Source organism: Notamacropus eugenii, chromosome 5, assembly GCF_028372415.1.
Source record: "Notamacropus eugenii isolate mMacEug1 chromosome 5, mMacEug1.pri_v2, whole genome shotgun sequence".
Lineage (NCBI taxonomy): Eukaryota > Metazoa > Chordata > Mammalia > Diprotodontia > Macropodidae > Notamacropus > Notamacropus eugenii.
In genome coordinates, this window is record NC_092876.1 from 40,094,315 (window position 1) to 40,109,649 (window position 15,335).

Below are 15,335 nucleotides of genomic sequence, written 5' to 3' on the forward strand. Positions count from 1 at the left end.
CCACTTTCCTACCTCTCATCTTCTGCATTAGGAACTGATTTTTTGCCTTGATGCCATGGAAAACAGAACTTTGGATTTAGATTCAACTTTGTTGTTATTGATTAGTTGTGTCCGACTCTTTGTGATCCCATTTGAGGTTTTCTTGGCAAACATCCTGAAGTGGTTTGCTGTTTCCTTTCCCGACTCATTTTACAGATGAGGAAACTGAGGCAAACAGGGTGAAGCATTTTTCATTATGTGTCTGAGACTGGATTTGAACTTGGCTTCTCCTAACTCTAGGGCCAGTCCCCAGGTTCAGAGTACCTGAGTTTGAATGCTGACTTTGCCATTTGCTGTGGAAAAATCTTTTTGACTCTGTGTCTCAGTTTTCATGTATATAAAAGGAGAGTGTTGGACCCTAGCCTCCAGGGTCTTTTCTGGTCATTAATCCTCCAAGAAGTTTTTCCTGGAGACTGTGGAGAAAAGGAAAAAAGGATTTTGAGTCAGGGGGTGTGGTTTAATTCTGGTTGTATTGCCTTCCCTGTTCCTTTGAACAAAGTCTCTTCTGTGCTCTGGAACTCAGTTTTCTGTTCTGTAAAATGAGGTGATTGAAATAGGTGACTTCTGTCGTCCATTTTGGCTTGAAAGCTGTGGTCCTATAGTAAGGTATCCATATGACTTTGAGCAAGTCACAGTCTACCTGGGTCTCAGTTTCCCTATGCGCAAAATGAAGATGTGAGCTAGATGTTCTCTGTGGTACCTCTAAATCCACAACCTGTGATACCTGTGTGATATTGAGCAAGTTACTTCTGTGACTTAGTTTCCCCATCTGTAAAAGGAGAGAGTTGGACCAGGTGACCCCTAACTGCCTTTTCCAGATCTAATTTCTCTGATCCTCTGCTTTTTTTCTGTGGGCACAATGGTCCTGTATCAGGCTTCTCTCAGTAACTTAGGTCTCTCCTTTTTAAAGAATACTCTTTTCATACAAACCTAATATATGTGTAACTTTTCCAGATGTGTCTCTGGAAAGCGAGGGTCATGGTAGCTTTCCTGGGGCTTTGTGAGTGCTCTGCTTAAGGACTGAGGCCTGGGTCAGAGTTGGAAGGAGACAGCAGAATGTGGGTTAGGTTCCCACTGTGCTGGGATCTGCAGCTGTCCTCCAGTGCTCTTCATGAGTACAGAGGCTATCTGGTACAAGGGGTAGGGTGCTGGACTTGAGTTCAATCCTGCCACCGATACTTATTAGCTGTGTGACCTTGAGCAAGTCACTCACTTTCCTGTGTCTCAGTTTCCTCATCTGTAAAACAAAGGGTTGGACTTGCCTCCAGATCTAGGATCTTCTGATCTCATGCCAAGTCTGTGTGCTGGCATGGACACAGCAGGGCACAGAGAAAACAAAATGGGGGGACTAGCTTTTCTGTAGCATATTAGCTCACTGTGGCCAGAGAGCCTGGTGTGGGCCTGGAGACCTTGGTGGCTTGATGGAGAACTCAGAGGGAAAGGGGCAGAGAGAGAAAGAGATTCTCACTTCTGTCTGCTAGGATAGCTGCTCTGGAGAGAAGCTGATGAGAATTATTCTACCCATAGAGAGCAATTGAAGTATTCTTTAACTGGGGTACAGGGCACAGTGTGTGTATATGGAGAGCTCAGGATACATTAGGCAACAACAAAAAACAAATTTCATTTTATTCATGTTGTGTTCATAAGAATAGGAGAACCTGTAGTACTGTTGCTGCTAATTTCAAGGATGGCTTCCCCGGCTGTCCATCTCTCATTTTGCCTCTGCTACTCACTTGTTCTGGGATGTTAACTAACTCCCCAGACCTTAGAGCTACTAAGTCCATGCAGTCTTTACTAGTGCAAAGAGGTTCCCATGCCAGAAGGTAAATATACTGATCTTTTGCAAAATCACTGATCTTTTCACATCTTCTTCCCTCTTTCCTTCTTTCTTTCTTTCCTCCCTCCTTCCCTTCTTTCCTTCCTTCCTCCCTCCCTCTCTTCCTTCCTTCCTTCCCTTCCTTCCTTCCTTTTCCTTCCTTCTTTCCTTCCTTCCTCCCTCCCTCCCTCTCTCCCTTCCTTCCTTCCTTCCTTCCTTCTCCTTCCTTCCTTCCCTTCCTTCCTTCCTTCTCCTTCCTTCCTTCCTTCCTTCCTCCCTCCCTTCCTTCCTTCATTCCTGTCTTCCTTCCTTCCTTCCTTCCTTCCTTCCTTCCTTCCTTCCTTCCTTCCTTCCTTCCTTCCTTCCTCTCTTTCTTTCTTTTGTTTTTTCTCAAAGGATTGACTTCCACTTTCTAATAGAAGGAGCACTGCAAATGAAGTTGGGGCCCTGGGTTTCATGATCATCTCTACCACTTGCCTCTGGGTCATGTTGGGCAGTCACTTAACTTCTCATAGCTTTGGTCTCCTCAATCTGTAAAAAAAAGGCTCCACTTAGACTAAGAATTCTTAGCCTTTTTCATGTGTATCACAGACTCCTTTAACAGTCTGGTGAGGCTTGGGGATGCCATTCTCAGAAAAAGGTTTTGTTATCTAGATTTGCAGTTGTTAAAGAAAAGGCTGAATTTCAGCTAGAGATTAATGAAAATAAAGATACAATTTTCCCCCAACTCTTAAAGTCACAATCCCCCTGATATCTATAAAGAAGCAGATGAGGAACCCTTGGACTGGACCATCTCCATTTTCCTCCCTGCTCTAAATCCTTTGGGCCCATGGACGACACAAAGATCCTTTAATTCTATGATATGGATCTGGGCTTGGTTTGGCTGCACTTAAGATTAATTTATGAGCTTAGTCTAAACTAGACTACAATAACAACCAAACAGGGTTTTAGCCCTGCTCCATTCACAAAAAGAGTCAAGCTGTATAGTGGTTTTTATGCTGATTTCAAGGGTGACTTGAGATTTGGCCCATCCTTTACCTGCTTCATAGGAGTCTGAATTTTATATTTTTTAAAATAATTCTTATTAAATAAAATTATGTGCATTGAACTGACCTGGAATGTCAGTGCAGCTGTTTTCTGGCTGTATTTATGGGTCCTCCCTCCTCAGAGTCAGCCAGCATGCCCAGATTCTCTTTGCCCTGGCATTGCTTTTCCCTTGTGGATTTCTTGATGGAATTGTTCCCTGATAATACCAAGGTGCTCTAAGAAGAAGCCCAAATGTACATCCAAGAGAGAAATCTAGAATGACATCCCATAACTTTGTAAACTTGGAGAGGTGACTGACAATTTCTTGATACCTTTCTGCTTTGAATACAATTTTCTGAAGTTTTTGATCGCTCAAAAAAAGGCTTTCCATGCTGTTTCTTCAGTTTTACTCATCTTGTCTTTAAAATGTTCATCATTCTTCATTTTTCTTATTTAAGAGACACAGACATCTCCCACATTGATTTTAGCTGCTCCGACTGGTGGACATTTCTTTTTTGGACAAAGAAACCCTGTGTCATTTTGACATATCTCCTTGAAAATTTTTAGAGCTCAAAGGGACCTTAGAATTCACTGGGTCCATTCTCCTTATTTATAGAGGAGAAAACCGAGTCTGAGAGGGGTAGAGTGATTTGCCAATGGTCATATAGCTAGTAAGGATCCGATGCAGATCTTCCTGATTACAAGTCCATCCTTCTATCCACTGTACTGCCCAGCTGATGAAGAGGTGGTAAGAAATGTTTTTCAAGAGCAACCAATGGTTAGCTTACCACATTTTTTTTCTAGAATTAATTTTTTCCTTTGATGCCAGATTTTGTTTTTTTAATGTAGTAGGTTTATTTTTTCCTATCCATGCTATTTCATTTACATATAAAACAGTCGCATTTAATACTTGGGTTACGATCTTAGCATGAGTGACCACTTTTGGGTTCTCACAAATAATCCAACAATACTTTTCACACACTTTCCCAAAAGAAGTTTTAAGTTTTGAATATTTTGGTGCCCTCTTGCAGGAGATGTCATACTTTTAAAGATTTTCTTGGTTTAGGAGTGAGTTAATCTTACAAGACAATATCATTTGATGTTCAGTTTATTAAATTAGGGTCTGTTTTTGTTTTCATCTTAATATTTCAAGCTCCTGACACAGTAGATACTTAATAAGGACTGGAGGGTAGATTAGTGGATTGATCTGAATATGGAAAAATTACCCTAGATGGGGGACTTGTCCCCTTGCTGGTCTCCTCCCCTGTCATACTAACATTCATCATCACAATATGAAAAAATAATTACACCTTACTCCCCTGCCATGTTCTCTACATTCCAAAGACACTGGCTGGCTTCCTCTTCTCATAAGACACTCCATCTCCTGACCCTTGGCATTTTTTCCAGCTGTTCCCCATGCCTGGAATGCTCTCCCTCCTCATCTCTGCCTCCCGGCTTCCTTCAAGTCTGAGCTAAAATCCCACTTTTTGCAAGATGCCTTTCCTAATCCTCCTTAATCTCTTGTTTTAATATCTCTTGTCTTAATATTTTGTTTGTGCACTGTGTCTGTACAGTCGTGTCTGACTCTTTGTGACCCCATTTGGGGTTTTCTTGGTAGAGATATTGGAGTGCTTTGCCGTTTTCCTTCTCCAGCTCATTATACAGTTGAAGAAACTGAGGCAAAGAGGGTGAAATGACTTGCTCAGTATAAGTAGTACTTGTAGTAGGAGTGATAGTAAATGTCTGAGACCAGATCTGAATTCATGAAGATGAGTCTTCCTGATTCTAAGCCCAGTTCACTGTACCAGCTAACTACCTTGTTCATACGTAGTCATTTACATGTTGCCTCCCTCGTTAGACTGAGCTTCCTGAAAACAGGAAGCTTTTTTTTGCCTTCTTTATATGCCCAGTGCTCAGCATGATACTTGGCACATAGGAGGCACTTAATAAAGCTTAATGCTTGTTGATGAGAATTATCTTCATCCATCTCCCAAGTCTCTGATCCTTTGCAGTATTATAGGTGGTTGTCTCTGTGGAACAGATCTTAGAACTCATGACAAATCTGACATTTCACAAGTATGTTTAAACTAATCTGCACATCTCTGATGTGTATATTGAGCAAAAATAACCATCTGTTGAATGGTCTTTTTGTTATTTCCAAATCATAGGGGCCAGAAATGCCGTAGGAGATGAAGGCAAGTTGCAGTTTTAACACAACCTTATCCTGAGTGCCTCTTTCATAACCAAAATCTGGTCCTTTTGCTTTCTTACCATAGCAGTGAAGTTCCGTCTCTGAGGTTTAAAAGTATAATAATATCACATATAATAACAGAAACTCTTTGGATGATAGACACACTTAGAAGAATCTAAGTAATGCACACTAGTACCTACAAAGTAGAAAACAGGATTAAAAATGAGAGGTATGTTTACCAGATGACACCTGGCATACAATCGGGAGACTAGTCTCCATGTGGAGTGTTCCACTGCATGACTGAACACACATGAGCATGTCCCAGCCTGCTCTCCCATACGGCACCTAAGCCAGGATGTCACAGAGTATTCACGTTCAACTCATGGAATGACTTCTCGCTATTCTCCCATGTCCCCACTTGTCCTTCCTCCAACCAAACCATGCCTGATTACCACCTTATGTCTCATAAATTATATCAAAATGTATATGTCACTCAGTAACACAGGGTGATGAAGAAATCCTCAATATTGAATTTGGCACCAAAAAGTTCATATAAAAACATTAAGAAATTTTCACATATGTTGAATTTGGAAAGCACAATCGCTTTAGAATGCCATTGGGATAACCCATAGAGTTGCCATCTGACTGTCCCCAGTGACTGGGTTTGATGTTTCATGGATCTCTAAAGTTTTTTGGGCACTAACTGGAGCTCATATTCTTAGTTGTGGCAAAAGCTTTAAGCCATTTTTTGTGCCAGCCTCCATAGCTTCAATCACCATTACAAAATCTACTATTTGTAGATGCTAACCATGAAGGGAATGATGAAAAAGATGATGACATGCTATGAAATCCCTTTGAATTCCAGCTTCGCCACTTGGTACTTTTGTAATCTTGGACAAGTCACTTAACATCTCTGATCCTCAGTTTTCCTCTCCCTATAAAATTAAGAGATTAGATGAGATGTTCCAATCTTATAGATTGGATGGTCTATGATTCTGTGAGTCTATGAGTTAACCCTCTACTTTGGTCCTGGGCAATTCCACTGAACTAGGATAAAGGGTAGGGATTGGATCCAGATAGAACACTGCAAGTTAATAGTACCTGCACCCTATGCATACCACACCCCTCTAAGGGCTCCCTAGTGTTGTCTTGGGATAGTAGGATAACTTCCAATGCCTTTAGGAAATGTTACCAGTCACCACAGGTTCTCCTGGCAATGTTTGTTGGATGGATGAATGGATAGATAAAAGGATGGATGGGTAGATAGATAAATGAATTATTTTTCAGAGTTAATGGAAAGGGAAAGGCAAGAGGAAAGGATAGTTTTCAAGAGAAAAATTTCTTTGTGCTCTGCACTGTTGGGTCTTTTTAAAGTGGGGTTCATCTACGCCCTGGAAAAAAGATCTACTCACTGCTCATTCTTAGGCACTTCTGTCTAACTTGTCTCAGCAAATCCATTGGAGGGGCCAACTGGAACGGAAAGGCTCCCGGCAATCTGGGTGAATATTTGGGATCCCTCAGAAAAGGCTGCTTGTTTGAGCATGTTGGGGACAATCTTCCTTCCCCCCAAAAAGTACCCAGTCCCTATACTCAGAAAAGCTCAAAGGGCTTAGTGGGCAGAACTTTAAGACTTCTCATCGCAAATGGTACAGATGAGAAATTCCAGCTGCTTCAGGAAGCTAGGAGAGGAGGAACCTAAGAATTAAGGACAGAAGTCAGAAGAGAAGAACTTGAGAGATGATGTATGTTCCCTAAATTCCATTTGGGTGGCGTGAATTCCAAGCAAAGACTGAGTTGGGTATGCAGAAGTTGGTATGATGACTCTCTTTGGGCATCTGAAGGCCATCCTGTGAGAAAGGGATTAGAGAGGGTTGAGCCACAGAAGGCAGAGCCAGGAGCAGTGGGCAGAGGGTTCAGCTCCCATTGCAAGAGCTATCCATGAGCCCCAGGGGCTGCCTTGAGAAGTGGCTTCTCTATCGTGGCAGGTCTTTAGGTCCTGTCTGAGATGGCCACTTACTGGAGCAGCTGTTAGGGGAATTTTTGTTCGTTTGCAGATAGGACCTGATATCTTCTGAGGTCTCTCCCACCTCTAAGACTCTGTTGACTCATTCTTGATTCATGTCTATTAATCAAGCTAGTGAGACAGAAGCTCTTAACTCTGTGTGTGTGTGTGTGTGTGTGTGTGTGTGTGTGTGTGTGTGTGTGTGATGGATCCCTTCTCAGAATAATGTCTTTAAGTACACAAAGGAAAATACATAGAATTATAAATTATATTGAGATAGTTATCTATATATACATACATTGCATATATTATTGTGTATATATACACATATAATTTGTGTATGTGTATATATAAAATGTATATGTATATGTGTATATAAATATATATGCATATATATACATACACATATCTATACACATACACACATATATCTATATATGTATATGTGTGTATACATACATCCATATAAACATGTTCATGGATCCCCAGGTTAAATCCCCCTTAGGAAGTATCTATTCTTTTCAGCACTGTTTGAGGCACACATGAGGGAGACAAAAGAAGTAGCAGATATTATCCCTGACTTTGAGAGACTTCCATTTTAGCTAGAGTTAGGACTCAAATGGAATCATTAGAGTTCAATTTCAAAGCACGTGTCAATTGCAGAATACACATTTTAAGTTGCTGGAGAAATCCAGAACAGAGAGAGATCCATCCTCAGTCTTTCTTCACTGCCAACTGTATGGAACCCTCATGCAAATTCCTCCCATCTTTGTCTCTTTGTTTTGTATTATTCCCCTTTCTATGCCCCACCGCCATGCCCCTCCTTCCTCTAATCAAACTTGTTGTTCAGGCATTTTTTTTCAGGCACGTCTGACTCTTTGTGACCTTATTTGGAGGAAAGATCCTGGAGTGGTTTGCCTTTTCTTCTCCAGCTCTTTTCACAGATGAGAAAATGGAGACAAACAAGGTTATATGAGTTGCTCAGGATCACGCAGCTAGTATGTGCCTGAGGCTGGATTTGAACTCAGGAAGAGGAGTCTTCCTGACCCCAGGTCCAGTGCTTTGTGCACTATGGCACCCCCTAGCTGCCCCTCTTATCAGACTTGCCTGTTAGCTATTCCCAATAGAAAATTTTCCATCTTTCCCCTCCATGCCTTTGCATGGGTAGCTTCCCATGTCTGAGATACACCCCTACCTCTTGGATTTCTCAGTGTCCCTCAGAGTGCCATTACTCTTACTCTAGGGCTTTCCCAATGCCCCTTCCCCATTTGCTGGTGGTACCCCTCCCCTTCAAAGGACTGTGTATGTGGGTTGATATATACATATGTGTGTGTATACACTCTATACATACAACTCTATGCCAAGTAATTTCTAGACATGGATGTGAGAATCACACAGGATGGGCAGAAATGGATGGATTAAGTGCTCTCTCATTAGGTGACTCAGTTCATAGACAGCTAGGCCAGGGGTCCAGAAGACTTGAGTTCAAAATCAGCCTCAGGCACTTAGCTGTATGATCCTGGGACAGTCACTTAACCTCTGTTTGCCTTAGTTACCCCATGTGTAAAACTAGGATAACAGCAGCACCTACATCTCAGGGTTGTTGTAAGAACCAAATGAGATCATATCTGGCTTATCACAGAGTCAGGCAAATAGTTGCCACATAAATAAATGTAAGCTGTTATCATTTGAGGGAAGACCCACATTGATTAGATCATATATCCTTTGGATTATTTGGAGTAACTTTGTTTCTACCTATCTTGTGTTTGTCCTTTGTTCTCAAAGAGGACCTTGACATCAAGATGATGACATGACTTGCAGTTGACTTTGATTTGAGTGAGGGAGGGCTGTGCAAGGTCACCAGCCTCACTTTCTTCTCCTGAGCCATCTGGGTCCAGTGGCCTGATATTCATCAAGATGGCTGGAGATGGCCCAGGAGGCAATGGGAGACCCTGGCCCTTTCAGTCTAAGGTCTAATAGCATTCTCACTTTGAGTGAGATACATAAAATACGTATTTAAATATTAAATACTTCTACTTATCTATGTGGATGTTAGATCTCTATCTCACCCCATCCCTCAATAGAATATGGCCTCTTTGAGGGCAGACATCACTGTGTTTTTGTGATTTGCAGTGCTTTGCACTTAATAAAAGCTTGTTGAAGAGAATGGGAGGCAGTGAGATTAATCATGGAAAGCTTCCTGAAGGAAGTGGATCTTGAAGAAAGTGGATTTTTTCTCTTCAGCCTGATGCCACCCAATCAATAGATTAATCAATCAACAAGCACTTACTAATGTGTTCTACACTGTAATACAATGCAAAGACAGATACAAAGACAAAATAAAGTAGAGGCGAGTGGGGCAGGAAAGCTTGCTACTTGAGGGCTCCTGATCATGACTTTCCGCTAACTCTGATGATAAAGTCTCATATATGCTGCTGAAAGACTTCCCCCTCTGACTCGGGCACCTGGGACAAAGCCTTTGTTCCAATTCTGCCTCCCCTTCTCCTCCCTCTTCTGCTGAGACTCACCCACCACCTCAGCTCTCACCTACTTCTCCCTTGCAGTATTCACCACTCCTGAAGAAACTGTACTGCCAGATCGCCAAGACGTGCCCCATTCAGATCAAGGTGTCGACGCCCCCTCCACCTGGCACTGTCATCCGGGCGATGCCCGTCTACAAGAAAGCAGAGCATGTGACGGAGGTGGTGAAGCGCTGTCCCAACCACGAGCTCGGCAGAGACTTCAATGAAGGTGGGGTTGGGTGGGGGCCAGAGGAGCTTTTGTTCACATCCCTGGAGATGGCAAAGATGAAAAATGCAACTCAACCAGTAGCTCTTGGTTGCCTACTTACCAATTGCAGGGCTTCGTGCTTAGTGTTGGGGATGTAGATATAGATACTAGGCTTGTCCTTAAGAGGTCCTAAGTCTAGAAGCATCATGGCACAGTAGATAGAGTACTAGACTGGGAGTCAGGAAGAGCTGAGTTCAGATCTGGCCTCAGGACACTTCTGAACTGTATGAACCTGGGAGAGTCACATTATTTCTGTCTGCCTCAGTTTCCTGAGGAAGATGAGTCTTCTTGACTTCAGGCACAGTACTCTATCCACTGCACCAAAGGAATACAAAGATGAGTAACTCAATTCATCAAAACAGTTCTAAGGTTCATATCATTCAATGAAGAAGCATTTATTGAAGGTCTGCCATGTACTAGGTCGGCACTATGCTGAATGCTAAGGATATGAACAAAAAGGGAAAAAAACAGTGTCTCCCCTCAAGGAGCTTATACTCTGATGGGGTAGACCTCATGTAAAGTACATGCAGAGTCTATAGAATGGTGATCTCCAAAGAGAAGGCACTAGCAGTTGAGAGGACTCCTCTGGGAGGTGACTTTTGAGCTAAGGCTTGAAGAAAACCAAGGGTTCTAAGAAGTAAAGGTGAGTGTAAGGTGCTATGCTCAGTATTGGGGCTGGAAAGATAGATATGACACAGACCCTGTCCTCCTGGGGCTTACAGTCTCATAGGAAAGAAAAATAGGGAAATCAGCCTCCACAGCACAAGACACTGTAATAGGAACTATAGGCAAGAGGCCCAAAGTCCATCATTTGACAGATAAGGAGATTGGAGCTCAGAGGCAGGCAGAGGCTTCCTAGGTTATACAACACCTAGTTCATAATAGGCCTGGTGCTTGAACCCAGGTCCTCTGACTCCAGGGTCAGTATTTTCTCTACTGTGTCAATCAACAAAGGGAAATACTGATGCTAGCAGGGGTGATCAAGAAAGACTTTTTTTGGAAGAGATGGCATTTGATCTGGCCTTGAAAGACAAGTATAATTTTCCAATAATTTTCTAGTAACAATGGGAGGGTTGATTGGGCATTCTAGGAATATGGAACAGCAGAACATGTGAGAATGGTGAGATGATCAGAATGGTTGAAATGTGGAACGTAGCACACTCCATTGGCAATCCTTGCCCTGCCATTTGCTACTTTGGGCCTCAAGGCTGAAGAGTCTGAACTTTCTCCATTGGGCACTGAGGAACAGGGAGAATGACCTGATCAGAGCTAGGAATGAGAAAAATTAATCCATCAGAGGATTAGACACAGATCAGCCGTTTCTGTTGTAATTGCCTGAGGACAGCCCCACGTAGAAAAAGCACTTCACAGAGCTCTGTCTCATTATAATCTGGGCCTCCCACAGCCCAGCACTGGAAAGGGAATAGGAGTAGGGGATAGAATGGATGATGGCCAGTTCAGAATTGGAGTGTATGCTCCTCCTGACTCTGAGCTCTCTCCCGGCAGGACAGTCAGCCCCAGCGAGCCACCTCATCCGAGTAGAAGGCAGTAATCTCTCTCAATATGTGGATGACCCTGTCACTGGGCGACAGAGTGTGATGGTGCCATATGAGCCACCCCAGGTAAGCCAGATGACCTTCATTTCCTTCCCTAAAGCCCTGAAAGGTTAGAGACTTTACCCTGCCCTCCATCTCTCATGTCCATCTATCTCATTGAGAAATTTGCTTAGACCTCATTGCAGTTCCTCTAGGATTCATTTAAGGTCACCCAAGTCTGCCCTTTGTGGCCTTCCTTCTAAGACCTAAACAACCCCATTTCCTCTAGCTTCTTGCCCTCATGGGCTCATTTTCCCATCCTTCCCTTATCTCTCCCATCTGGAGGACTGTATTCAGTCCTGGGGACCACATTTTAGGAAAACATCCACAGGAGAACTAATTGTGATGGTGATGGACCTGGAAGCCATGACATAGGGGGATGGGGGAATGAGAATAAACGTTAACAGAGTTCCTACTGTGTGCCAGGCCTCTGCTAAGTGCTTTTACGAATTTATCTCATTTGATCCTCATAACAACCCTGAGAAATAGGCATGATCCCCATTTCACAGTTGAGCAAATGAAGGCAAGTGTGGAGGTAAAGTGATTTGCCCAAGGTCACACGGCTAGGAAGTGTCTGAGGCTTTTGTGAATGAATGTGTATTTTCTATTCATGTTTTTCTGAACTCTCCCATTAGCTTCACCACCATAGGCTATGTGTCTGGGCTGTTCTCCCTCTCCCCTCGAATAGAAAAAGATTATTGGCCACTGGTGGATCAAGAGCTCCACTCCTCAAAATCAGCCCCCTCAAGGGTAAAAAGCATTTCCCAGCTTTCTTCCAATTAGAACTCAGAGAAGCTAGTTGTTCCAATGTGTATCTGGCTACTGGACCCAGGAGCAGAAAGTGAGGCTGGTGACCTTGCACAGCCCTGCCTCCCTTAAATCCAATTTACTTGCACATCGTGGCATCACCTTCCTGAGGTCATGGTCCTCTTCCAGAACAAAGGACAGACAATAAAAAACTACTTAGTGCTTTGAATGCATGGGTGGGGAGAAGATGGGAATTGGGGGGAGCAGTGGACGAGAGACCTAGGTTCAAGAATCATCCCCTAATTATCTCTGCAGCTGTGGACAAGTCTCGTCCACATTTTTTGCCTCAGTTTCCTACTCTGTAAAATGAGGGGATTGAACTCAAAGGAACTTTCCAACACTCAAGTTGTATAAGCTTACAAGCAAGACCTAGCTCTCCCTCTACTGGTCTGGAATGGCATAGCACTCAGGACTGCTCCAATTTCCCATCCAACTTCCCAGCGTGGCGGGGAGGAAGGAAAACTGATGCTGAAATCAATCACCAACTTTACAAAGCATTTTAAGATTTGTAGAGCATTTTACATGGATCCCCATAACAACTCTGTGGAGTAGGTGCTGTCATTCTTATTTTACATGATGAGGAATCGGGTGTTAAGTGATTTGCCCCTGGTCATACAGCTAGGAAGTGTTGGAGCTACTAGGGTAGAACTTAGTTCTTTCTGATCCCATTGAATGTTCCCAGGAAGTCCAAATGATTGGGCCAGAGAATCCAGAGTCCTCAAGCTTAGACTCGGTTCTGCTACTATCTCATCATGAGTGAAATTTTTTCTTGGTTTCTCCATCTTTGAAATTGAGGGGGAGAGGGAGGGTGGAGGGGAGGCAGGAATTCCTTGTGGTAAATGAGAGAATTTAAAGGTTCTTCTAGTGATAAAGGCCCTTATAGCTCTAATGTCTTGTGATCTAATCCTCCTCCCAGCTCTGACATTCTTGGGTTCTTCTGGTTCTTATAGCCTATGACCTAATGCCCCTTCCACCACTGGTATTCTGTTCTAAAAATCTCCTTTTTCTGATATTCTATCTTCTTAGATCTCTCCAAGATCTAACATTCTAGGTTCCAGGGACCCTTACAACTCTTGACATACTAGGTTCTAAAGACTCCTCCAAATCTGACATTCTAGGTTCTAAAGACCCCTCCAAATCTGACATTCTAAGTTCTAGGGACCCTTCCAACTTGACATTCTAGGTTCTAAGGATCCCTCCAAATCTGACATTCTAGGTTCTAGAGACCTCTCCAACTCTCACATTCTAGACTCTAAGAGTCCTTCCAGATTTTGCATTCTGTGTTCTGGAATATAAGGTCCCTTCAAGTTCTGCCTTATTGTGTCCTAAGGGCCTTCTCAGCCCCAGTCTTCTGTGTTCTGAGGTCCCTCTCAGCTATGGCATTCTATGGTATAAAGTCCTTATGGTGTGGACTCCCAGATTAATCAGCCGTAGTCTCTTTTCTGAGATCCAATCCTACTCCCTATGAGCATTTACAGCTGAATATCCTATAGGCATCTTAAGCTCAATATATCTTTGAGTTACTATGTTCAAAATAGAACTCATTGTTGCTTCCCTAAATCCTTTCCCTATTACCACAGAGAGATAAGACCAGGGTGGCTACTCCAGTGTCATTCCTGACCCCTCGCTTTCCTTCTCCCCCAAAATCCAAGATGCTTTTTGCCTGTGAGGAGGCTGATCTTGAGGATTAGAGCCCTTGATCCACCAGTGACCAATATTCTTTGGGTGTATGTGTGAGGGGAGATGGAGAACATATAGCCAATGGGACTGAAGCTAATCAGGGAGTGTGGGCAACGATCTGTTGCCAAGTCCTGTCAAGCCTACATTCCCAGCATCTCGTCTGTGCCCTCCCCCCATCTCCCCACTCAAACTGCTTCCACCCTGGTTCTCATCACCCCTTGCCTAAACTCTTGCAATAACCTTCTAACTGATCTTCCTCCACTCCAGTCATCATCCCCTCAGCTTGCTAAGTATTCTTCCTGAGGCACAGGTCTGACCATATCATGCCTCTCCCTAACTTAGTAAGCTCTAGGATCTCCCTGTTACCACTAGGCTTCAACAGAAAGTCTTCTTCATAACCTGGTCCCTTCCTTCTGTTTGTTTTCTCAGACTCAATGATCTGGCAGCATTAGTGCATTTGATGTTCTTCAAACAAGACACTCCATCTTCCAACTCCTTTGCCCAGGCTGTTCCATGTGCCTGGAATTCTTTCTCCTCATTCTCTCCTTCTAGAATCCCTGAATTTCTTCAGAAATCCTTTCTTCTGCAGGAGGTTTTTCCTGGTCCCCCTGGCCACTTGAACTTTTTCTTCTGAGGTCCCCTTTGTCTTCTGTTCTGGTGTTTCCTATTTATTTATGTTATGTACCTCCACACAACATATGTGCGACTTCCTTGAGAACAGAGATTGTTTTTTCACCATTCTTGTATTCTCAGTGCTTAGCAGTGAGTAAGAGCTTGATAAATCCTTATCAGTCAATTTGTTGACATCCCATTTCCTCAGTAGGTCCCTCACAGCTCTGACATTCTCTATTCTAAGGACCCCTCGCTTTGACTTTCTTTGTTCTACAACATCTCTGTCATGCTATGGATCTGTGATTTGGCATAGTGAATTAAGCATCTTACATCCGGGATTTGGGTTTTTATTACTACGCAAATTTCTGTAGAGATGGAGTGAGATTTGAGATACAGGCTCATGCATGTACTGATATATACATACTTCTATATCAGTTGAAGATTTGCAAAGCACTTCACAAATTTTATTTTATTTTATCCTCAAAACCACCTGGGACATAAATTGTCTCCATTTTACAGCTGAGGAAACTGAGGCACACAGAGATTAAATGATTTGGCCAGAGTCACACAACTTGTTAAGTGTCTGATGCTGGATATGAAGAAAGAGTTTCCTGACTCCTTATCCAGCACTCTATCCACTGTTCCATCTCATTGGTTATATATGTAGACAAGCATTCAACTCAATAGGTGCATATATTTACATATAAACCATGTAAATGGTAGAACCAAATAAACTAAGTCACTCCTTTATTCTCCCCCCAGGTTTTGCTCTTCATT

General features: G+C 42.9%; 1 protein-coding gene across 4 annotated transcripts in view; it reads left to right on the top strand.

Annotated features, from left to right (window-relative positions):
* The window catches only part of TP73 (tumor protein p73), a 174,207-nt gene that overhangs the window by 139,444 nt on the left and 19,428 nt on the right, over positions 1-15,335 (top strand). For all 4 annotated transcript variants that reach the window (XM_072608642.1, XM_072608645.1, XM_072608643.1 and 1 more), the window contains 2 exons: positions 9,639-9,825; positions 11,371-11,486. In XM_072608642.1, coding sequence (XP_072464743.1) covers positions 9,639-9,825; positions 11,371-11,486 — 303 coding nt within the window. The remainder of the gene's footprint in view (positions 1-9,638; positions 9,826-11,370; positions 11,487-15,335) is intronic.